Source organism: Heterodontus francisci, chromosome 25 (assembly GCF_036365525.1).
Source record: "Heterodontus francisci isolate sHetFra1 chromosome 25, sHetFra1.hap1, whole genome shotgun sequence".
Classification (NCBI taxonomy): Eukaryota; Metazoa; Chordata; class Chondrichthyes; order Heterodontiformes; family Heterodontidae; genus Heterodontus; species Heterodontus francisci.
The window spans coordinates 47928663-47953993 of record NC_090395.1 but is presented as its reverse complement, the minus strand read 5'-3'; the positions used below and the strand labels follow the sequence as shown (position 1 = coordinate 47953993).

General features: G+C 41.6%; 2 protein-coding genes across 4 annotated transcripts in view; both read right to left on the bottom strand.

Annotated features, from left to right (window-relative positions):
* The window catches only part of LOC137384093 (peptidase inhibitor 16-like), a 56207-nt gene extending 54951 nt beyond the window's left edge, over positions 1–1256 (bottom strand). For all 3 annotated transcript variants that reach the window (XM_068057695.1, XM_068057698.1, XM_068057696.1), the window contains exon 1: positions 1095–1256. In XM_068057695.1, the coding sequence (XP_067913796.1) occupies positions 1095–1256 (162 nt within the window). The remainder of the gene's footprint in view (positions 1–1094) is intronic.
* A 2657-nt stretch (positions 1257–3913) lies between these two features.
* LOC137383864 (peptidase inhibitor 16-like) lies at positions 3914–22729 on the bottom strand. Its single transcript, XM_068057195.1, has 6 exons — positions 20785–22729; positions 14473–14691; positions 13164–13273; positions 12705–12793; positions 7782–8309; positions 3914–4921 (listed from the first exon to the last, which is right to left on the bottom strand). Exons 1-6 carry the CDS (start codon positions 20935–20937, stop codon positions 4830–4832), a joined length of 1191 nt encoding a protein of 396 aa, XP_067913296.1. The 5' UTR covers positions 20938–22729; the 3' UTR covers positions 3914–4829.
* Positions 22730–25331: the final 2602 nt, after the last annotated feature.

Here is a 25331-nt window from a genome sequence, read left to right as displayed (position 1 = left end):
ATTGACCAGGACACTGGGAGAATGCCCTACTTTTTTTTCAAATAGCATTGCAGAATTTCTTATAACCTCCAGGCAGTCTCTGTATAATTTCTCAATCAAAAGATGGTAGCTGACACTGCAGAAATCCCTCACTGCTGCACATGAGTATCAGTTTAGATTATACACTACAGTGGGACTTGAACCCACACCTTTCCGACGCAGAGGTAACAGTTCAAAGCTGAGCTACGTGGCTGCATCAGCTCTTCAATCAAGAATGAAAAGTGGTTAGATACCCTGTCAATTTTATAAAAGTTTATATGTGATTTAAGCTGGGCTTCCCAATACTGATAGTGAAACTGCTTTAAATGTAATATAAAATAAAGTAAAACCCTTTCCTGGCATTACCATATAACAGAGCATTAATCTGATCAGCCAGTAAAATATAATTAGATACATATTTGAGTAGGCTCAATCTGACAGAGGAAACAAGTGGGTAATCATCATTTGACCACCAAGGACTGGACAGTCTCCAACTAGATTACTGAGTAGTTACAAAAACCGATTACCTAATTCGTTATAATCCACCTAAGATTACATCCTTTTACATGCACAGTCTTCCTGACTTCTTCCCAAGTGCAGGACACAACGTTCACTCACTTCTTATCTCCCCCCATGCTTGACATACCATCTGTCTGCTGGTTGCATGCCTTTTGGTTCCTATAAGCTAAATTGCCATTCACTCCATCTATAGGAATCTTCAGTGTAGCATAACTGCATCTTGCTTTTTTGCTTGCTCCACTCTGAATAAATTTCCCCAGTGACAAGCTTGACCGTAAGAAAGTGTGTGCCCTGCATTACTTAAAAGTCTCATTAGATCATCGGCAAGCGGCTCAGCAGCGGAATTTGCGGGAGGCTTCGATCCTCCAGGCGTATTTGTGCGTGTGTTAAATCCAACCCTATCTAACCTGTTGGAAATCTTCCCCACAACAGAACTTTGAAAAGATTCAGCGCAGTACAATCAACTTTCAGCTGAGGCATTCCTCCCCCCCCCCCCACACCCTCAGATTTTCTTCACTTTTCTTTGAAGTCATTGTGAAAGAATCAATCCCACTTACCATTTTCAGCATGTTGGTTGCATCGGGTACCGCAGAGCGAAACTTGTTGTGTGCATCAACCAGACTGTTCCTGTCTGCTTTGGTCAGAGAGTGGGTCGGCTCAGGGAGTGTTAGAGACATGAGCAGCAGCACGGCTGGCAGGCTCAGTGATCCGGCTGCCATCCTTCCTCGCAGATCCTGTGACAGCTCGGGCTTGACTTTATAAGCGGGGAGTCCCGGTCAGAGGGTGAGGAAAGGAAGCGCAATGCCCGTGATTATGACCGTGGAAACAATGACGCGACCACTTTATGACGCCTCCACATTATTTCGCTGTGCTGTTTGATATTAACGTTTAGGAGAGCTAAATGTTGAAGGATTAAGCTAAGAGTCAGCTCCAGAAACGGAGGATCTTTAGCCTTCAGTGAAGGTGGCATGATACTGAAATGAACATCTGGAGCACTACTTGTGGAATGCAATTCTCAGACCTGACTAATTTCTGCTAATGACATGTCCAATCGGAAGCAAGTTAGGATCTTCTCTTTACACAAGTATACAAACAAATTCTTATTCGATAGAGTTCCTATATTTTGCAGTATATTGCACAAAATACGAGGACTGTATAATAAAAGTAGAGACTGTGGACTCTGCAATCATTATGTAATATAGTAAAAATTAAGTTAAAATATACGATAAAATTACAAGAATAAAATTAAAACAAATTTCAGACACACTAATAATTTCCTACAAATTTGCAATTGTCTAGGCTGCCTTTTATATGTAGATGTATTATCGTTCTAAATGCAAGACCTCTGTTAGAACACACACAGATCGGCTGCAGCGCTTTACTATCAAACCAATGTGCAGCCTAGCCCGGAATATAAGGTGGTAAAAAAGCATCTTCACAAATTTCTGTTTGCGCTTATGATCACATTCCAGGTAATACAGTTGACATTTTCCACCCCGTGTTTATCTGGGAATTGATTTTTCTTTTCACTTTTGACATTCCGGGATGCTTTTACAAGCAGGGGTGTTAATCTTGAAATTTTCCTCATTTGATTCTGTGGCACGGTGCACGAGAATATCAATCGCACAGTGTTTGCAGGGCGGAGTCTCGCAGAATTGGGAAAGCATGCTCTTCCCTCATTCCTTTCTGGCTTGCAAACCTTTGCTTTTTTTGTGCTGGACTGGCTGTGCTGCTTTCATGCTTTTACCTCACGAAGATTCCCGATTCGTTGCTCCAATATGTAAATGAATACCTCTGGGACTTGTTTCAGGTATACTATATTTTTATTACAAGGAAAACTTGGGCAATTGAAAGCTTGAGTAAGAATCGGCTTGTTATATTTTATTGTGGCGATGCCCATGGTAACTTTTTAGTATTTTTTTATTGGTCATTTTTTCAGTCTTCTGATATTTTTTTGATTTGAAAAAATTTCGAGCAAATTTATTTTAAACTATGAATGTAAGTTTGTTTTTAAAATGCCCCAAATACAGTATTTCATGGGTGAGGTTGTATAAAATGAAGTGAGGAATATCATGGACATCAGCACCACAGATTATATCTGCAGACCTTTGCATAACAACCTGTCAATGACCAAGGTCAGCTCTGCCAGAGTTACCTGGCAGTCAGTTGCATAGCTTTTCCATATGCAAGAAGGATTCCACAACCATGTCATAATTTTCAGATGTCACTGTCCTCAATTGTCATGCCGGTAGCTCATTGTCAGCTAGGACAGGCCAGCAGAGTGTGTTCATGTCTGAAACCTTGGAAAATGTGAGCGTGGCAAGTCTTTGCTTTGTAAGTTGCAGCTTGAATGTGTGTCCTGCAATGTACGGGTGTGCATGCAATGCAATGTAAGTGGTTTAAGATTGTGCGAAGACTTGGCATGGATGAGCAATAACTGTGGAAAGATTGAAAGGCAACATTCTGTGGCATGAATTCTTGGCCCATTGTGGTACATTTAGGTTATGTTACTTGGTACATTTCTTAAAGTAGACCATATTCACCCACATTTGTTCTTGGGTCCTTCAGATCCTGTGCACAGCATTTAAAGTGATCCCATTCCCTGCCAAACATAGTGCACTGTTACTTTGTGGAGAAGATGCCCTTACACACCAAATAGTCCAATCCCCCCTTGTACCCAGCACATCCACTTCACCAGCTATCATACATGATCAGGATGCTGCATGGTTCCAACAATTCCTCACATACTCTGTTTCATGCCCTGACATGAAGTTTCCCTTCCCTTGCTTCTGGCCTGCCAATTTCTTTTCTCCCCCTCACCAATAAAGCCTTTAGAAAAACAGGCAAATATTTAAAAAGTTTTTTCACCTTCTCCATAGAAGAATTTTTGCCCTCCTATGTACTTGCTTACCTTTAAATTGCCACTCATTTAAATCATTGCAACCTTTAAACTCTTCTGGTCCCATTCATCATCACCCCTGTGTTCACTCACCTACATAGGCTCCCAATCAAGCAACACCTTGTTTTTTTGTATTCAATGGCCTCGCCTCTCCCTATTTCTGGAATCTCCTCCAGCCCTCTGAGATAACTGCACTCATTTAATTCTGATTTTAATTGCTTCATCATTGGTGCCTTCAGCTGCCTAGGCCCTAAGTTCTGGAATTCCCTCCCTAAAACTCTCTGCCTCTCTACACCTTTTTCCTTCTTTGAGATACTTCTTAAAACCTACCTCTTTTTTGACCAAGCTTTTGCATATTTCCATAATATCACCTTATGTGTCTCTATTTTGCTTTATAATGTTCCTGTGAAGTGCCTTGGGACATTTTATTATGTTAAAGGTGCCAAATAAATACAAGTTGTTGCTGTTGTTGTTATAATGATTTATTTAAGCAACCAGAATGTCATAGTCTCCATTTTGCTTGAGGAAGAGTGAAATATACAGCATAGTAGCACATGGAAATTTTTAACCATATCCTGCTTATTTTTTAAAGTGTCCTTGAGCTGAGCACAGCTCAGCTGACTGAAATGGCAGTCCTTGTGAGCAAAACAGTAAATTAGAGGCCCAATAGTAATCAATGGGATGGATGTTCAGTCTCTGAAGTTGCCTGTGTTACCACTAATGGAAACACTAAACCAACTAATGTAACAATAATAGTAAATTCCATGTTGAACATGCACTCTACCAAAAGGTTTAGCTGTTCCATCATTGCATTAACCCCTCTCAGTTGATGAGCTATTTGCTGCCTGGTTATTTAATATCCATCAGTAACAGGCTGTTTGATCTTTGACTATAAACTTATTAATAAGCTTTCAAGGGCTTTAATGAGCAATAGATCTATTTTTAAAAAGTTCACTCCCCTGATTTTTTAGGTGAATATCAAGAAGTAGCATAGAAAACAAAATAGTGGTTTTACTTTATCTCCTGTTTTTCCACCCAATTTAATGTTCATCTCAGCTGTTGCTATTAAACAACAGCAGAAAAAAAACTCCCTTGGTCTAAAATCACAAGTTTACAAGTTTGTTATCTGAACAGCCAATGGTAACATGAACATGAGAATCAAATTACAGCAATCTCAAAAATTTCAAGAAATTTGTTTAAAGATCCAGTAATAAAACTGATCAAGCTAAAGTATTTGGGGAATTAGCCTTCTTCCATTTTTTTAAAACTCAATTTGAAAATTTTTATAACTGGTATATTTATAATAGATGTATTTACCTACACAAACTTTTCCAAGGAAGATGTTCCATCAGGGAAGCCTAAGGGAATGTTACTGAAAGTACGATCATTATTTCTATATAGAGTACAAAACCAATAACATGAATGTCAGAATAATACTAGAGCAGAGTGCTAAGTTTCCACTATTGACAGTAGCCTTTTGTCCACCTGTTGAAAAATAGGATGAAAGTAGTTAGTTCCTCATATTTTAACATTAGAAATAAAATAAATTATTACTGTCAAAAGTACTTAGCAGAACTAGTACAGTTTTCTGTCTCAAAAATGTACAATTCTGTGTTGGATACAACGGTCACTCCCTTATTCATAGTCATTGGCAGGAAGCTGTCTGCTTAATAATCACAAAGTGCCCCACCTGTCTTATCATTTGTAAAGCTGGTCTGTTTTGGTCTTTCTTCACAATTTTAAATTATTTTGTCAATTTCAATCAGTTTTTGTGGACTCTGTAAAGCTCAGTACATACAGTATCAACAACTTCCAGAGTGCAAAGTTCATAAAGCCCTCATAAAGAATTATATGTTTGACATTTAAAATTAAAAGCAGAGCGTTGGATGCAGAAGAGCAAACAAGGAACAGAATTCCAGGCATACAGACAGACTCCAGAGACAGAAAGTGAAATAAAGAAAAAGAAAGAAGGAAAAAAAACTGTACACTGAAGGAAGCAAAAAAGCAAGAAAATTAGAATAGCAAAGAAGAGAGAGGGCAAGAAGACAATGGATCTTCTTTACATGGACAACAAGTTGCATTTATATGGTGTCATTATCATAATGAAATAATCCAAGATATGTAAGTCCTGGAACTCCCTATCCAATAGCATTGTGGAAGCAACTTCACCAAACAGACTGCAGTGATTCAACAAGAAGGCTCGCCAACACCTTCTCAAGGGCAAGTAAGGATAGGCGATAAATGTGCCCCTTGCCACTGTCATTCATCCCATGAACAAATAAAAATATCCTGTTGAATTCTGAAGCTAGCAGAATGTCCTTAATTGATCTCATGCCCTGCCAGTGATGCTCACACTCGAAAATGAACAAGCAGAGTTTTTATAGGAACAAGGATAAAACATAGTAATCACAAACATAATAAAGGAAATGAATTGTAAGAGTTTTAAAGGAAAGGGGTGTGCAGGTGAGGATAACTGATAGAAAGGTGCAGGGGTTTGGGGAGTGAATTCCAAAGAGCAGGACCAAGATGATTTTAAGACCCTGCCAGCAATTTTATTCATCACTGCTCCTATCTCATAACCTTACACTATCTTACATGTTACGAGTGCATATCAGGGGTTTAGGACTATGCATGAATTGACAACATGGGCTGAATTTTCCCAGCCCTATGATGATGTGCTGGGAGGTTGGAGGGCTGGTAATATGGTGGGGGAAGATGTCGGGCTCTCATCCCGGTGTCTTCCCGCCACCAAGACATATTAATAGTGATAGAAACCTTAGTGGAGTGGCTGCCCACCAGGCAGCTAGTTGAGCCACTGAAGAGCCCAATTAAGGCCCACTTCCTACCCCTGCCAGCATTTTGCCTGTGTCGGGAGGGCTCGCTGCATTGGGAAACTGCCAAGTAAAGTCTGAGGGCCTCCCAGTGGGTTCCTGAGGGGAGGGCCCTCCTTAAAGGCTGTTCATGGCTAACAGAGGGACCTCCAGGAGTAATGGCTGCCCCTACAGTCACAGCACTACCATTTGAAGAACAGCACCTCTCTCCCCACCTATGCCAATTGCTGGGGCCTACCTGTCTGTCCCTGACTCTTTAAAACAGTTCTTCAAGGCCCATGGTCCAGCCTCCCGCCACCGGGGAGTCGGATTCTGCTTTTAGCTAAGGCGGTAGGACTTGATCCTCCTTAGAAAACTTCAGCCTTGTGTTCACCACATGCAAAGCTCTGTACTGGCTGTGTCGAAGATGACAATTTGTCTTCAAAAGATTATTAAGGCAGATCTTTCAATTTCATCAGGACACAAAATGGGCTGTAGCAGATCGGAGATCCTGCCCAATATTCCTTTCTATTGAAGTCACTGGAAAGTAAAATTGGGTGGGGGTATAATGAGCGGCCGATCCATGATTGCACATTCTACTCACCACAAAAGTTGCAAGTTCCTCTAATTGTCACTTACTTCATACAGAATACAGAACTGTGAACATTATTAGTGTCTGAACAACACTATAGCACAGTGCTGAATTCCCACCTTTGATGATGCTTCCTCGTTACTGAGTAACTGGTGAAAAATAGGATGTGGATGGTAAGTTCCTTACATAATAAAGACTGAAATAAAATTACATAATTGCAGCCAAAATAGCTGAGTAGAATTAGACAATTGCTTACTTCTTCCACAAATATTTAATACTTTGTAAGGGTTCCAGAGTCAGAAGTGGGAACAGTGCGTGTAAGAGAGAGAGAGGGAGAAGAGAAAGACAGGGAAAAGAAAGCCTTTGCTGGACAGAAGAGGAATAAAGAAGAAACATAAAACTGAACAAAATTTAAAAAGCAGACTCAGAATAAAATAAAAATACAGAGCGAGGCAGTATGTATGTGTAATGAAGCGATTACTTGCTATATTTAGAAGTTCTCATCTCTTACTCAACACATTGATGGCAAAAGAGGTATTTCAGCCCTGATACTGGCTACTCAATCTTGATTCATATTATTTTCTTTTTCTGTAAATATAAGTTATGAGTGTTTTAAAAACTTACTTTTTCATTTGAAATCTAAATTTCCCAAGATGAGTTATTACTGGGAAAAAGAAGTTTAGAGATGAAAAAGTGGATTATTAAAAAAAGCTTTAATTTTGAGTTGCTTATTTTGAGTGGGAGGCAACTAAGAGGGAAATTCAACATTTATTTAGGTGGATAAAAGCAGGAACTTCATTGTTGGTAGGTGGGAAGAGACACTGGAGAGAGAGTGGGTGGAGAAAGGCACTCACTGGGAATCTGGAAGAAAACAAATTAGTGAGGAGGAGCTTGATACGAAGAGAGAGATGAAAACATCAAGAGATAAAGGAAGATTTCTTACTTCTGGTCTTGAACTTTGTCACTGTCAGTTTTGACTTCAGTTTTGGCTTTGTCTCAGACTTCAATTTTGGCTCTAGTGTTGACACGGTCCCTGGCTCCCATTTTGTTTCTACCTCTGTTTTTGGCTCTGTTTTTATTTCTGACTGTGTGGTTTTCTCCAGTTTTGTCTCTGGCTTTGTTTCCAGCTTTGTATTTGGCTCTGCCTCCAGTTTTGGCTGTGGTTGTGTCTCTGCCTCTGGCTCTGGCTCTGCCTCTGGCAGTGGCTCTGGCTGTGGTTCTTCCTCTGGCTCTGGCTGTGGTTCTGCCTCTGGCTCTGACTCTGGCTGTGGTTCTGCCTCTGGCTCTGACTCTGGCTGTGGTTCTTCCTCTGGTTCTGGCTCTGGCTGTGGTTCTTCCTCTGGCTCTGGCTGTGGTTCTGCCTCTGGCTCTGACTCTGGCTGTGGTTCTGCCTCTGGCTCTGGCTGTGGTTCTGCCTCTGGCTCTGACTCTGGCTGTGGTTCTGCCTCTGGTTCTGGCTCTGGCTCAGATGCTGTAAAAGAAATTTAAAAAGCAACTTCTAAATTGATCTGAAAATATTTGTTCTCAGTAACTGTAATTTCTAATGCCCAAACTAAGACTTTAAAGAAAACTAAAGAAAAACACATTTCGCAATAATATGAATAAATGTATTGTCTTTTGTGCCTTTTAGTGCATTTATTAGAGCTTTTCCTTGTAAAGTTTCTGCCCCTTCAAAGGAAAGTTTGGCCTACAATCAGCACCAGTAAAGAGCTGAATGTCAGAGGAGGGGACAGTTGCTGCACTTCCCATCAAGGCAGCATTTCACCGATGTTACGGATAGGTGGTAAGTGGTGTGGGTAACTTCCACTTTTCACCTCCCAACTGACCGCAGTAGTGTTTTGTTAAAAATGGTGCGTCAGCCCCTGAGAGTTTTAGGGTCAAATAAACAGACAAACCTCAAGTTTTCTCATAGGTTTAAAAAAATGAAGATTACATTTTTGTTTAAACAGCAAAACACGAATCATTTACAATCTTCACCCACTCCCACATTCACACACACACACGCATACACAAGAGTAGATAGACAGAGAGAAAATAGGGGTAAGATGCAATTAAAGTCCAAAGTGATATAACAGTTCATGGATCACAAAAGCCTGTTGGATCTTCTTGGGAGGAAAGCCTTTTCAAAGGGTGCAGGCCTGGATGTTTATATTCATAAAACTACTGAGGTGTTGTAGATATCTGGTGGTTAAAACTTCAGACCAGAGGCGGTGGTCATTTTTAGGTTCTCTGCTGCAGCAAGCTGAAGTATAGTATCAGCAGCAGGACTTCTCCCTTGTGCTGGACAGATCAAACAGCCTTTGGCTGGAGCTGGCTTTTGGTGCTCTTTTCTTGATCTCCCCTCTCTTTCCAGAAGGCTACCTTTTAAGGTAAAAATCCACCATATTTGAGTCTCTGTCTGGTGTCACAGGTCCCTCTTCCCTGGTGTGACCATGCAATGGTCCAGGAAATGGAAACTATTGTTATCTTGATGCCTGGATGGGGAACATTCTGTTACAATGGTGCTACTTCATAACCATTCACCTGGGTTTGGGCTGTGGAGTCAGTCAGTCTTAGAGAATCTTTGTTAGTCCCATTTCTGCAGGTAGGATACAGCAACATGTAATGGGCTCCTTTTCAATTTCAGTGGGTTATCCCCAGAGCTAATTCAGGCACAGTTAATGAGGTTCATATTTTCAGACTGGCTATTTGATTCCCAGTACAGGAGGGGTCACCTGACCTCTACTACCTTTTGTCTGTGGTGCAGATATGCTCATTTTCTTGTGGTTCAGTTTACCAGTTGACATTTTATTGTCATAATTCCACCAGTTCATTGTTTATTTCATCAGGACTCCTTCCGAGCATGACACCAAGTATTACATAGAGGAGCCCTGGCAAGCTTAAAGTCAATGGAGGTCAAAGAGAAATTCCTCCAGTTGCTGGAGCCATGCTTGGCAAAAAGGAAATTGGCTTTGGTTTCCAGTGGCAGGTCATTCATATTTCCATGGCATCAAGTGAAAGAGTTCCTCAGGAAAATGACCTCAGCCCAACATCAGGTGCTTCATCAATGACCTTATCAAGTAGTTTCAGGACTGGGGCTGCTCCTTGATGATTCCACAGTGTTCAGCTCCATTCACAACTCCTCCAATCATGAACATCATGCCAGCCTACAGAAGACCTGAGTGGCATCTAGACTTGGACGGACAAGTGACAGATGACATTTGCACAACATAAGTGCCAGGTAATGGCCATCTCAAACAAGAGAAATATCAGCCTTTAACTTTAATTATATTACCATCACCAAGTACCCCACTATCAACATCTTGGGGTCACCATTAACCAGAAGGTACTGAATCTGCCATATCAACAATGTGGCAACAAGAGCAGGACAGACTCTGAGTATTGAGCATGGCTCACCTTTTGACCCCTCAAAGACTATCTACCACCTACAAGGCTCAAGTAAGGAGTGTGAAAGAATACTCACCATTCATCTCGATAGGTGCAGCTGCAACAACACTCAAGAAGCTTAGTACCATCCAGGGACATGGCGGCACACATGATTGGTATCCCTGCCACTGCACTTAATACCTGTTCCACCACCAAGGCACTGTGGCTGCAGTATGTATTATTTACATGATGCATTGCAATTTACCAAGGTTACTTCAACAGTACCTCTCTACTTTGCAGCTAACAAGAAGGACAAGAGCAGCATCATCTCAAGGCTCATCTCCGAAACAACACGCCTTCACCACAATGATTGCAGCAGTTCAAAGAGAAGACCCACCACCATCTTCTCGCAGTAACTATGAACAGGCAATAAATGTGGCCTTGCCAGCATCATCATGAACAAATAAAGAAACCTATTGAATTTTGATGCTGGCAGAAAGTCTCTAATGTTTTTGAATTCATTTATGGGGTATGAATGTTGCTGGCAAGACCATCATTTATTACCAATCCCTAGTTGCCCTTGTGGAGCTAGTGGTGAGTTGCCTTCTTAAACCACTGCAGTCTGTGTGGTGAAGGTACTCCCATTGTTCTGATAGGTAGGGAATTCTAGGATTTTGACTCTGTGATGATGAATAATGATAAGATATTTCCAAGCCAGGATGGCATGTAAATTGGAGGGAAACTTGAAGGTAGTGGTTTTCCCATGTGTCTGCTGCCCTTGTCCTTCTAGGTGGTAGGGGGTCTCAGGTTTGGAAGGTGCTGTTGAAGAAGCTTTGCTACAGTTCATCTTGTAGATGTTACTCACTGCAGCCATGGTGCACTCGTGATGAAGGGAGTGAATGTTTATGATGGTGGATGGGGTGCCATTTGACAGGTTGCTTTGTCCTGGATGGTGTCGAGCTTCTTGAATGTTATTGGAGCTTCCTTCATCGAGCCAAATGGAGAGTATTCCATCACACTTCTGCCTTGTGCCATGTAGACGATGGGAAGGCTTTGGGGAGTCAGGGGTGAGTTACTCACCAAAGAATGCCAGTCTCTGACCTGTTTTTGTAGCCACAGTACATGTGGTTGGTCCAGTAAAGTATCTGGTCAATGTTAACCCCAGGATGTTGATGGTGGGGAATTCAGTGATGGTAAAGTCATTGAATGCCAAGGGGAGCTGATTAGAATCTCTCTTGTCGCGGATGGCCATTGTCTGCTACTTGTATGACGCGAATGTTACTTGCGACTTATAAGCCCAAGCCTGAATGTTATCCAGGTCTTGCTGCATGCGGGCACAGGCTGTTTCATTATCTGAGGAACTGCAAATGGAACTGAACACTGCAATTATCAGCAAAAATCAGTCCTTATGAAGGAGGGAAGGTCTTGATGAAGCAGTGATGATGAATTCATCTCGTGTATTTTGTTGACTTGAGAAGAATTGAAAGATTTTAACTGGTAACAGAAGAGTTAATTTTAACTCCTGCCAGGCTCAACATCTGGGGTCCCCAGGCAGGTGGCACATCTAGAAGTTATGAAGGAAGCAAGTCAGGCCAATTTCAACAGACAGGCCTCATTTAGATTCTTAAATCTGTCTCTTGCACAATGCCAACAGGAATGACATCAGGGCCAGTAGGCAGGTGCAGGAATTGGGACTGGAGCCGGACACTGCCGGGACCTAAGGGAAGATATGAAATTGAAGGGCAGGGTTGCCAAGCAGATGTTGTTCATGGGAGAAGAAAGGCATGGCTGGAGAAGAGGAGGCTCGAGTACTCCGAGGCAGCACTCCTCCCCCACATATAAGTAAAATTTTCAACTTATCTTGGCCTCATCTGACCACTCCATAGGGTTCTGCTGTGGTACAACTGTTAAGATTTGGCCTCTTGTGGGACTCCCAAATGCCAAAATTAAAATGCTGTCACAGCACTGATGATGTTATGACTTTTAGATTTTAAGTTAGGTCCCTGTCTGTCTGCAGAGGAAAACTTGGCCAACAATAAAGTCAGTGAAGATAAAATGTCCAGGAACACTCCCTTCACTGCTCCCAAATTGCAGGACTAATAGGGAATATCATTTGTAATGCTCTTCAGTGTGCAGTGTACAATCACACACAGACAAAGCAACTGAGAATGTCATGAGAGCAAAATGGACTTGCTGTCTTAAAACAAGGTCAGACTGCAGGAAACAACTTTGCCTCTGACTCTAGCTCAAGATCAAACTGTAGATGGGTGGATCTTGATTCTGGTGTACCGTCAGTGCTGTTTCAGGATAGCAGGCCTGGTAAAGACCCAGAAACAATTTCAATAACATTTAAATGATGGGAAATCGTGGGATGTGCATCCCTGAATTCCCAAAACATGATCTTGGCAGGTAAGGTTCCCTGTTAGGGGAGTAATTTTGTAGAATCAACCCTTAGATCTAACTAACATAAATTCAAAATATTATATAAATAGATACTCACTACAAAGTTTATCAATGCACTTTGTGCCATCTGTGCATTCACTGCAGGGAATGCCTTTCTTGTATGGATTTTCTCCAATTATATTACCTCTGGAAATAGATATATCATGAAATGGTTTGAGTGGATTTGCAAATACTCTGCCAAACGTTACACAGATAAACATGTTAAAGAAAGAAACCTGCTTTTACCACTTCAGGGCTGTATGACTTTTAAATGTGGTATCACAAAACATCAGAATACAGTAGCTTCACAGAAGCAGTGAAATAGAGAATTATTTCCAGCTACAGTGTTAACACATCATGTAAAAAATTACTGCAGTATCATAGCATTACTTTACCTTGCAGAATTTAACTGTAAGCCACCAGCGTTTAATGCAAAAATAATACTCATATTTCAGATTTTAACTTGGAATGGCTAAAAATGGCTGTCTGTAGAGATTTCAGTAATATTTATACTTACGGAGGTAAATAGTTGCATACCAGAATAGACAGGTTTTTATAATCCAGGCCTTGCAATTCATCACAAAAGTGACTACCACAGCCCACTTTATCGCTATTTGCCCAGACAAGCTGAAAACATCATATAACCATAGGTTTAAGATGAATTAAAATGTGAATTTGAAAGGCTTTATGGCATCAAATGTTGTTACTGACAATAAACTTTAAATATTGTGCTTTAAAATTAAATGATCAAGATTAAACTCTTTTCCTACAGCAATTCAAATATGTGGGTACAGCTACAATAAGTTGCTGATCACTTGTAGTATAGCCTTGGATATGTTAGCCGTTCCCATCATGGTAAAGTTGCACCATCAAATACCCAGTCAAAATGAACACAATGATCACCTTTGGGGGTCGGAGAGACATTTCCCCGAGTTTTCTCTTAAATTGGCCGAAGGATCGTTCTCTGTTTTTTGCTTCTCCCGGGAGATTTTGTGTCTGCTGGTTGCGAGATGGCAACAATTGGAGTTCATGGTGTGCGAACTCTAATCTTTTCCCCCTCCTCTCTTGAAGGTGCTGACTTATGTTGGGGTATGGTTTCATAGACACATGGAGCATACTGGTAACAGTCCTACAGGGCCATTCCTCATATGTGGGCTATGCATAGAGTATTTGCAGGTTACTCACCATGTGGGAGCATCACAGCTAAACTCTTCAATAATCACAGACTCATTTTCTAGCCATTATTATTGGATATCAATCAGAAATAAGCCTTTCTGAGGCCAGGGTGGTGAAGGCAGGTGTACTACTCCAAACGAGATTAAATCAATTTGAACAACCTAACCCATTGGCTCAGTTCTTCACGCTACAGTGTCTTTACTCATTATACAGTGAGTGGGCCATTAGCAAATTAGTTTTTTTCCCCCTATCTGGTCAATTTATGGGACCCGGTGTGTGAATTTATCAGTTTTGATCAATGACTACCCAGTCAATTTATTCTGCATATTATCAGAGGTCCCATAAGGATTATAGTAAGGGGCAGCACAGGCACAGAGAAACAATGAGTAAAATAGCGAAAAGTAGCATTTTTTTAAAGAAAGGCAATGGGGAATGATTACTGTTGCAGTGATTCATTTTTGAGATCTATGACATATCCAAAGGTGTGAATTTCTATGTTTTCCTAATTGTTTTGCAGATTGTAGTTAAAATTGGTTCTGCCAATCTTGAGAAGTACCTTAGTTGCAATGGAAAACGTTAAATATGCTCTGTAACCGGGTCAATAAAAGCCATCTATTATTGATACATAGAATTAAGTTAAAATTTCGTACCTGCGTGTAGTGACCACACAGCTTCTGTGCAGTACAATCCATAGTTTCATATTTATAATCTGCAACTTCTAAATACCATTTCTTCACTGCTTCTGTCAGATTGAGTGTGCCAGTAACCGCATATAAATTTTCTCCAGTTCTTCCTCTGTCTTTATTGTGCCCCCAGATACATTCCTGTGCATATTTAACAGCGATTTCTCCCAACTCTTTGTCCCAATTCTAAAAAATGAAGGAATTCATGGATAGACAAACATGTATGAATGAGTTACTGCAAAATATCGAAACAATCGGTTGTAAATCATCCATTTAAATTCGGAGTTAAATTGAATTCAGATTCGCCTCATCCGAATGGCATAAAGCCAATAGTAGGTCAGTCAGAATCGAAGGAGATAAATGTGTTAGCACAAATTAGTAATCGAAATTTGCCAAATCAGAGCAAGGAACAGACGCGAAAGACCCGCTGTACAATGTACATTAAATAGGTTAAAGATATAGTCACTTGTAAATTATGATGTTGGGCTCATACAATGGATAAATATTGTCATCCGTGTATTTTCTGTAATATCTGCCGTCAAATAAGACATTTCTGCCTTGACATTGGGCCACAGGCAGTAAGTACACATTCCTCCAGTCCCTGTACAGCATATGAAACAACGCCAGTCCTGGTAGAACCTAACTTTTGTAGGTTTTGAGAATGGAGCTCGGAAGTACGGAAAGCAACAGTCGTTTCTACTCACTGACAATTCCGTGCAGTATACACATCCAGCAGTGACATGTTGCAGAAGTAAAAGGGTTCTATTCCGCCGCACCCTCCCCCCCCCCCCCCACAACGCTGATCTGGGACTCAGGCACACAAATAAGAATTCTAAAATAAAATTACAAACGGAGCAAATGACATGGACGAGAATGACCGAGAAAGACAGAACCAACAGGTTATTATAAATTCGTTCATGGGATGTGGGCATGGCTGACAAGGCCAGAATTTATTGCCCATCCCTAATTGTCCTTGAGAAGGTGAGCTGCCTTCTTGAACCACTGCAGTCCACGTGAGGTAGGTACACCAGCAGTGCAGTTAGGAAGGGAGTTCCAGGATTTTGACCCAGCCACAGTGAAGGAACTGCGATATAGTTCCAAGTCAGGATGGCGTGTGACTTGCAAGTTCTCCTCCAAGCCACACACCATCTTGATTTGGAACTATATTGCCCTCCTTCACTGTCGCTGGGTGAAAGTCCTGGAACTTCTTTCCTAATAGCACTGTTGGTGTACCTACACCCCAAGGACTGCAGCAGTTCAAGAAGGCAACTCACCACCACCTTCTCAAGGGCAATTAGAGATGGGCAATAAATGCTGGCCTAGGCAGCCACACCCACATCCCAGGAACAAATTTTAAAAAGGATATCATGGACTTCTTTGTCACTGAGATTGAGACCATCTGATAATCTGCCTCTGCCCTCCCTTCCCCTCATGCATCAGGACAAACTTCCTCTAAAGATTCCTACTGATCTTGCGTTGAACTCTAGTTTCTGTCCAATCTCCCCTCATGCTCTCTCTGAGCTTATCTTGTTCATGAGACCCACCTCCTGCTCCCTTAACCCTATTCCTACTAAACTGCTGGCCACCCAACTTCCTTTCCTGGTTTCCATGTTAACTGATATTGTTAATCGTTCTCTCTGTTTAGGTACTGTACCGTTCTCCCTCCAAATCTGTCATCACCATCTCTATCCTCAAAAAAAGCTTGACCCCACTATCCTGTCAAACTACCGCCCCATCTCCAACATCCCTTTCCTCTCCAAAATCCTTAAATGCGTGGTTGCCTCCCAAATCGATTCCCATTTTTCCCTGAACTCTGTATTTAAATCCCTCCAATCAAGTTTTTGCCCACTACAGTACCAAAAGGGCTATCAAAGTTACAAATGGCATCCTAGTTGCCTGCAACAAAGGTAAATTATCTTTCCTCGTCCTGTCTTCAGCCTTTGACACAGTTGACCATACCATTCTCCTCCAATCCCTTTTCACCATCATTCATCCATCTGGGTGGGATTCATTTTCCTGGTTCCATTCTTATCTATCTAATCATAGCCAGAGAATCACCTACAATGGCTTCTCTTCCCACTCCTGCACCAATAACTCTGGTGTCTCCCCAAGAGCTATCTTTGGCCTTTTCTTATTTCTCATTTACATGCTGCCCCTTAGCATCAGTTTTCACACATACACTGATGACAGCCAGATCTATCTCACCACCATCTTTTCCCATCTCTAAATTTACTTATTTAGAGATACAGCACTGAAACAGGCCCTTCAGCCCACCAAGTCTGTGCTGACCATCAACCACCCATTTATACTAATCCTACCCCTACCACCTACCTATACTAGGGGCAATTTATAATGGCCAACTTACCTATCAACCTGCAAGTCTTTGGCTGTGGGAGGAAACCAGAGCACCCGGCGAAAATCCACGCAGTCACAGGGAGAACTTGCAAACTCCGCACAGGCAGTCCCCAGAATTGAATCCTGGTCGCTGGAGCTGTGAGGCTGCGGTGCTAACCACTGCGCCACTGTGCTGCCCCACAGACTGCTTGTCCAATATCAAATACTGGATGAGCAGAAATTTCCTCCAATCAAATATTGGAAAGAGCAAAGCCATTGTGTTCGGTCCCATTTACAAATTCTGTTCCCTAGCAACTGACCCCATACCTCTCCCTGGCAACTCTGTGAGGCAGAACCAGACTGTTAGCAAACGTGGTGTTATATTTGAACTTGAGATGAGCTTCAGACCACATATACATGCCACCACTACGACTGCCTCAGCTCATCAACAGCTGCAATCCTCATCCATGCCTTTGTTACCTCTAGATGTGACTATTCCAATGCATTCCTGGTCAGCCTCCCATGTTCTATCCTCTGTAAGCTTGAAGCCTTCCAAAGCTCTGCTGCCACATCCTTACGCAACAAGTGCTGTTCACCCATCACTCCTTTGCCTGCCAACCTACATTGGCTCCCAGTTAAGCAATGCTTTACTTTAAAGTTTTCGTCCTTGTTTTCAAATCCCTCCATGGACTCACCCTCCCCAATTCCATAATCTCTTCCAGCTCCACAACCCTTCAAGATATCTGTGTTCCTCTAACTCTAGCCTCTTGAGCATCCCTAATTTGAATTTTTAGTTGCTCTACTATTGGTGGCTGTGCCTTCAGCTGCTTAGGCCCTAAGCTCTGGAATTTCCTCCCTAACCCTTTCTGCCTCTCTTTCCTCCTTTAAATCGCTCCTTAAAATCTACCTCTTCGACCAAGCTTTTGGTCATCTGTCCTAATATCTCATGTGGCTTGATGTCAAATTTTGCTTTATAATGCTGCTCTGGAGAGCCTTGGGAATTTTTTATTACATTAAAAGTGCTATGTAAATACAATATAAATACATTGTTGTTGTATCTGCAAGTATAGGCTTGGTTTCCACATACCTAGCTCTCCAGCACCATCATTGAGTCCAAGGCTGTTACTATATTATGCAACTGTTCATCATGGAAGAGTTATCATTTCCTTCAATTCAGTGTCAGGAAATCCCAATGCTTTCTTGTTGGGCCCCTGTTAGACCTTTATGTCTCTAACTGCAACTCCACCATTCTTCCTGCCTGCCAATCTGGCTAAATCCACCTCCACATTCTGTTTGATCCTGAGCTGAGTTTTTTATACCACACCTCGTTCATTTGCAAGATCCATTCTTCCACATCCAGATCATTGCATCTTTTTGCCACTAACTCTTAATCACCATTATTGCAACCATGCAATGTACAGGGTAACCCTTGATCTCCCAAGATCTACTCAGATATTTGCTTTTCTCTGTGAAAAATTCTGGGCACAATGGACTATCTTACAATGAAGGCATTTCTGTAGGAACAGATTACTTACATGTATGTATATAAGATTGGAATCCTTTGTTAATGATGTGCATGATGGCATTAATCAAGGGTGCATGAATGGCTTGTGGGTGAAATCTATTACTTCTTGAACCTTTAAGAATTATGCCACTTTAAAATTTTAGTATCCTGTTATCCTGCCAGCTGTGGTCCATGAACTAGATTGCTCTGGCAACTTGCATTTTTGCATGTGTGTACGGGTTAGCAATTGCTATTGTTGCTCCCGCTGCTCGTCTGGAGTGAAGCTGTAGCATAAAAACATAGGGCCGTTAGGATCTATGTAGCCACTGGCAGTGCTACGGTGGATGGAGCTGGGTCATGGGTCAGGTTGCAGTGTGTGGCATCTGTCATTGGTGGCTTCCTTTTTAAAGCAACCTCCACAAGCACTACTCTGGAGGTAGCTGGAGGTAGTAGGACCTTGGTTTGTAGCTGACATACCCAGAAGGTGATACCTTGCTCCTCCAGTGATGCCTTTCCAACCTTCTATTACTGCTTCTCCTACAAAAATTAAACAAAGTGCTATTCCCTCTGGAAATAAAATTTACAACCTCCTTAGAATGAGGGAAAGCAAGGGGCCTCATTTTGGCAGTATTGGGATAGGTCTCATGATTTGATAGCATTTTGAGTGGGGTCTCATACTACTGGGAATACTAGTTGGAAAGGTTCTAAGAGCAAGGGGCAGATGGTAGTATTTGAAATCAGTCCGAGAATGATGCTGTGATTTGGGGGCATTGGGGAGGTTGCCTCAGGGCCTGAAAGCATTTGGAAGTTTCTGGATCAGGAGACACTGGGAACACAGTCTAAGGAATTGTGATTGCTGAGTGTGGTTGTGGAAGTGGAAGGATTTGTGGGACCTGGGAGAGGTTTTCTGTGGTCCAATGGGATTCAGAAGGATATTTGGAACTTTCAAGTGGAGCAGAGTCCAACAGCATTGCTGGTTGCTGATATTGGATAGTATGCTGAGAAAAGAATCAAACTGCCTTGTGTGAAAGTGGAGGAGTACTGGAATAGGACCCAAACTGCCATTGTCCCCGTTTGATACATCAAGGCCCAAACCCCTGCAATGCTCAGAATGCACAGATCCCTCAAACTGCAATGGATGTGCTTGAAAGATCTCTAAGGTAAAATTATGATTGAAGTGTAAGTTTGTAATAGAAGCCGAGGCCTTGTAGTATTTTTTATGAAGGTATCAAACCAAAAAAAGGGTAATCTGATGAATGCATTTAACACTGTGAGACGTTTAATGCTTGTTTTATTTTGTGCAGTAGTAACGAGTTACAGGAGACATTTTTTCGTGAAAAAGCATTTTGAGTGATTTGATTGGTTCATCAACAAGGACACAGGAAAATCGAATGTAAAATGTGGACATAGGAATTTACAATGAGAAAAAATGGCACAAAAGTGACAAAAACATGACAAGTTAGATTTGTAGACAGGAAATGTGCAGAGACATGATTTATATCTTATTAAAACAATTATCCACAATGACAAATAAATAAACGTTCAATGAAACTTTCAGAACAGCTGCTGGGCTCTTGATAAATCTAATTCCATCCATTCCTAACCAACTAACAATACTGGGCACGCATTTTACATCAGGGTGATTTGGATCAACCAGGCAGCAATTTTGAAAATGTCTTTATGGTGTCACTACCATGACCAATTTTAGGCTGGGCGCCTTCAGCATCGGCATAATAACAGACAATTGGAGCAGTGACAAAATGTGTGTGACTGTTCCCCACCCGATTTCCTGGCCCCACCCATCAGAATACTGTCCGAAGAAATCCTGATTTAGGTCGGTATTTGGTTTACACCCATGCCCCCTGTTTCCGTAGATTATAGTCAGGTGGTTCACAGATAGAAGAAAGTAACCCCCCACCCAACAGGGAGATACTGAGTTTATCACTCTGGCTGGGATTGTCCAGTTTCTGAAAGTAACCTGTTCCCTATCCATTCATGGCTGCTCCATTTCCACTCCCCATCCCTCCCAACACAAAAGAAACAGAAAAGATTAGCAATTAATAGGATATCTCGATTTTTTTTTTTTTAAAACTGTTGGAATGTTAGATATTTGTTTCAAGACGTAATTTGAAAAATTAATTTTATGTAGAGAGATAAGGTAGAGGACAACTTTGTTGGCATGATCGCAATGAAAATAAATGTTATAGCCGAGTATAAAAGTTTGGGTAACTAGATAATTGTATTGCGGACCTGCTGAATTTCCCCTTCCTAAAAAAAAAGGGCGATAGCATTCTTCCTGCAAAAGTTTTCAAATATATTTATTCAATTCAATGTCAATATTACCAAGCTGAGGAATAATATGCAAATAACTTTTAGCCTCTAAAACTATTGTGCAGTAAAGGAAAGGTTTCCTTAAACTCTGAAGGAATCAAGCTCCTTACCATTTTCAGCATGTTGGTTGCATCATGTACCTCAGAGCGATACTTATTGTGAGCATCAACCAGATCCTTCTTGTCTGCTTCAGATAGAGCGCGGCTCGGCTCGGGTAATGTTAGAGAAATGAGCAGCAGCACTTTCAATGATCCAGCTGCCATTCTTCCTCAGATCCTGTGGCAGCTCTGGAGCAGATCAACCAGTCAGAAGTCCAGTGTTCATGCTTATAACCGTGGAAACAATGAGGCGAGCACTTTCTTTTGCTGTGCAGTTTTAATACTAAAGCTGCTGCAAATTTATATTGGTTTTTGGTTCCAAAACAATTGGCGTGTAATAGGAGATAAGGAATGGCAAAGAAAGCACCCAGGGGAGTGGGAGGGGGAATCAAGTCATGTAATCTCCAACTAAATTCATAAATCTAAAATGCATTTGCCTATTCTGTGTCCCCGTCTCACAACATAACACAATTAAATTCAGGCAAGATTCACTCATCTTAGTGGTAAATCTTACCCAGGATATCAGAGAAATAGTGGGTTTTATGGAATCAGTCGATGTACGAGGACAAGTCAGGCCACATTCTGAATGGATTGCAAGTGCTACAGGGGAAGATACGAATTAGGAGCAGAAGTTGGCCATTTGGCCCCCCGAGCCTGCTCTGCCATTCAATATCATGACTGATCTGTTAGTGTCTCGAATTCCACACTTCCATCTGCCCCCGACAACCTTTGATTCTCCTGCCTAACAAGAATCTATCTCAGCCTTAAAAATATTCAATGACCCCGCCTCCACCACCTTCTGAGGCAGAGAGTTCCAAAGTGGCACAACCCTCAGTGAAAACATTTCTCACCTCTGTCCTAAAAGAGCAACTGCTAATTTTAAGACAGTGCCCCCTAGTTCTGGACTCATCCACTAGAGGAAACATCCTTTCCACATCCACCTTGTCAAGACCATTCAGAATCTTATAAACTTCAATCAAGTCTCCCCTCACTCTTTAAACTCCAGTGAAAATAAGACCAGTCTGTCCTACCTTTCCTCATAAGACAACCTGCTTATTCCAGGTATCAATCTAGTAAACCTCCTCTGAACCAGCTCCAACACATTTACATCCTGCCTTAAATAGAGACCAAAACGGCACACCGTATTCGAGATGTGGTCTCACCAATACCCTGTATAACTGAAGCACAACATCCTTACTTTTATTTTCAATTCCTCTTGTAAAAAAGGATAGCATTCTATTTGCCTTCTTTATGACTTGCTGTACCTGCATACTAACATTTTGTGACTCATGCACTAGAACACCTAGATCCCTCTGCACCTTGCAATTCTGCAGTTGTTCTCCATTTAAGTAATACTCTGCTTTTTTATTCTTTCTGTCACAACTACTTCACATTTCCCCACATTATACTCCATTTTCTAGATCTTTGCCTACTCACTCAACTTATTTATATCGATCTGCAACCTCCTTATGTCCTCTTCATAACATACTTTCCAATCTTTGTGTCATCTGCAAATTTAGCTACCATGCCATTGCTTCCCTCATCTAAGTCATTGATATAAATTGTAAAAAGTTGAGGCCCCAGCACAGACCCCTGCAGGACTCCACTCGTCGCATCCCACTAATCAGAAAAGGATCCATTTATGCATACTCTCTGTTTTCTGCCAGCCAGCCAATCTTCTGTCTATGCTAATATGTTACCCACTGCTCCTACCTTTTATGTGGCACATTGTCAAATGCCTTCTTGGAAATTGAAGTACAGTCCATCAATGGGCTCCCCTTTATCAACAGTGCATGGTACTCCTTCAAAGAACTCCAATAAATTGGTTAAACATGATTTCCCTTTCACAAAACCCTGCTTCCTATTCCCGATCAACTTGAGTTTTTCTAAGTGCCCAGCTGTAGCATCCTTAATGGTCAATTCCAACACCTCCCCCATGACAGACGTCAAGCTAACTGGCCTGTCATTACCTGTTTTCTGTCTCCCCCACCCCCCGCCTTTCTTGAACATTTGCTACTTTCCAGGCTAATGGAACCTTTCCAGAGTCCAGTGAATTTTGGAAAATTAACACCAACGCATCTACTACCTCATTAGCCACCTCTTCTCAGACCCTAGGATGAAGCTCATCAGGACCTGGGGACTTGTCAACTAGCAACTCCATCAGTTTGCTCAGTACCGCTTCTTTGGCGATTGTAATTTCACCAAGTTCCTCTCTTCCTTCCACCTGCTGATTTACAGCTATTACTGGAATGTTTTTTGTATCCTCTATAGTGAAGACAGAAGCAAAATATTTGTTCATTGCAGCTGCCATTTCCTTATTATCTATTAACTCCCCATTCTCACTTTCTAAAGGACCAACACTCACTTTACTTACTCTTTTCCTTTTTAAATACCTATGGAAACTCTTGCTATCTGCTTTTTATATTTCTAGCTAGCTTCCTCTCATACTCGAATTTCTTTCTTCTGATTAACCTTTTAGTCATTCTCTGCTGCTCTTTATATTCTGACCAATCATCTGACCTGCCACTCATCTTTGTGCAATTATATGCTTTTTCCTTCAGTCTGATGCTTTCCTTAACTTCTTTAGTTAACCATGCATGGTGGGTCCTTTTTCTTTATAGCAGGAATATACTTATTCTGAGCATTCTGAAATATCCCCTTAAATGTCTGCCACTGCTTCTCTATTGATCTATCCCCTAGCCTAGTAACCCAGTTCACTTCAGCTGGATCAGCTTTCATGCCCACTTAATTGCCCTTATTTAAATTTAGAATACTAGTCTTAGACCCACTTTTTTCTCTTTCAAACTGGATGTAAAATTCAATCATATTGTGGTCGCTACTGCCCAGAGCTGCCTTTACTCTGAGGTCATTAATTAATCCTGTCACATTACACAAAACCAAGTCTAATATAACCTGCTCTCTGGTTGGTTCCAGAACATGCTGCTCTAAGAAACTATCTTGAAAACATTCTATGAACTCATCATCCAGGCTATTATTACCAATCTGAATTTTCTAGTTTATATGTATATTAAAATCATCCATGATTATTGCCGTCCCTTTATCACAAGCACCCAATATTTCTTCTTGTATACTTTGTCCTACGTTGTGATGACTGTTAGGAAGATATGAGAACATGCCCACCCCCAAACTGAGAAAACCAAAGGAAAATTAAATACATTAATGATTAGATGGAGTCCTAAACAGGCTAAAAAGGCCAACAAATCACTGGAGATAGTATTAATTCAAGAGTGCTAAGAGATATTAGTGAGGACATTTGTGAGGCATTGACAAGAATAAACTTTAGAAGCATATTAACTCGCAAATATCAGCCAACATAGATTAAGGAGGGGAAGATCCTGTCTGGCCAACTTTCTTGATTTCTTTTGAGAAACTAAAATACCAATATACTGCAGACAGCCCTAAATGGCTTAGAACCTCAGCTCAGCCTTCACTATGGCGGGCAGAATATGCATGCACATTTTCAGCAGAAAGTACACCAACCACCAGTTTGAATAAGATAGTTGTGCTGGTGTCGTTGGGAATGTTCAAAAGATAGAAACAATTTATCTAAATTAGGGCCCTGCTCTTCTTGCAGAACCCATTCTCCATTGTGGAACACACCAACATTTCACTCACCACCTACTGAACTCAGCACAACATACCGCTATTCAGCAAAAAGGCCCTCACACTTATCTGAATGTGGTGTCAGAAGCAGGAGTGCTCCTCATAAACTCACAATAAAAGGTGATCCACTTCCCACCAACCTCCCCCAGCACTAGCCCTCTCAACAGCCCCAAACACCAGACATCCAACAACTCCTTCTCCCTACCCCAGCCACTGAGATCCCCCACCTTCAACCCCAGAACAATTCACATCCCTTTCCCAGCCACTAACCTGACCAATTGCACCCTTCCCAAGCACAGTAACCCCTGCCCCTGCCCCCAACCCCAACCAAACTCAGTGGCCTCACTTAGCTGAGGGCTGCTTTTAGTATCACAGTGACCTGATCTTCAATGATGCTTCATCAGGCAAACCGCCTGGGCTGGATTTTAAGCTCCCTAGCTGTTGGGAATGGGGGCCTGTAGGAAACAGGAAATCTAGAAGTGCAGTGAGTCAGTGGATTTTTAAACTCAGCCACTGCATTACCATAATAAAAGCAAAATACTGCAGCTGCTGGAAATCTGAAATAAAACCAAAAAGTGCTGGAATTACTCAGCAGGTCTGGCAGCATCTGTGGAGAGAGCAGCAAAGGTCAGTGACCTTTCATCAGAACTAGCAAAGGTTAGAAATGCAATAGGTTTTAAGCAAACAAAGTGGGGGTGGGGCAAACGAGAACAAATGGGAAGGTGTTGATAGGACAGAGGGTCACAGAGAATAACTGACAAGGAGGTCATGGGGCAAAGACAAAGAGTGTGTTAACGGTGTGGTGAAAGACAAAGTATTAGTGCAGAGAGGGTGTTAAATGACAGAATAATGAAAGCCCTTGCCAAACACAAAAACATGAAAAAACAGTGGGCACGCACATAGTAAAAAAAAAAAGTGTAATGCTGAAACAAACT

Coding starts and splice junctions, on each gene's coding strand:
- LOC137383864 (XM_068057195.1), bottom strand. CDS start 20,937: ATGGCAGCTGGATCATTGAAAGTGCTGCTGCTCATTTCTCTAACATTA. Junction 13,274..14,472: donor TGTGTGGTCACTACACGCAG/GTACGAAATTTT, acceptor TGATGTTTTCAG/CTTGTCTGGGCAAATAGCGA. Junction 12,794..13,163: donor GTATGCAACTATTTACCTCC/GTAAGTATAAAT, acceptor ATCTATTTCCAG/AGGTAATATAATTGGAGAAA.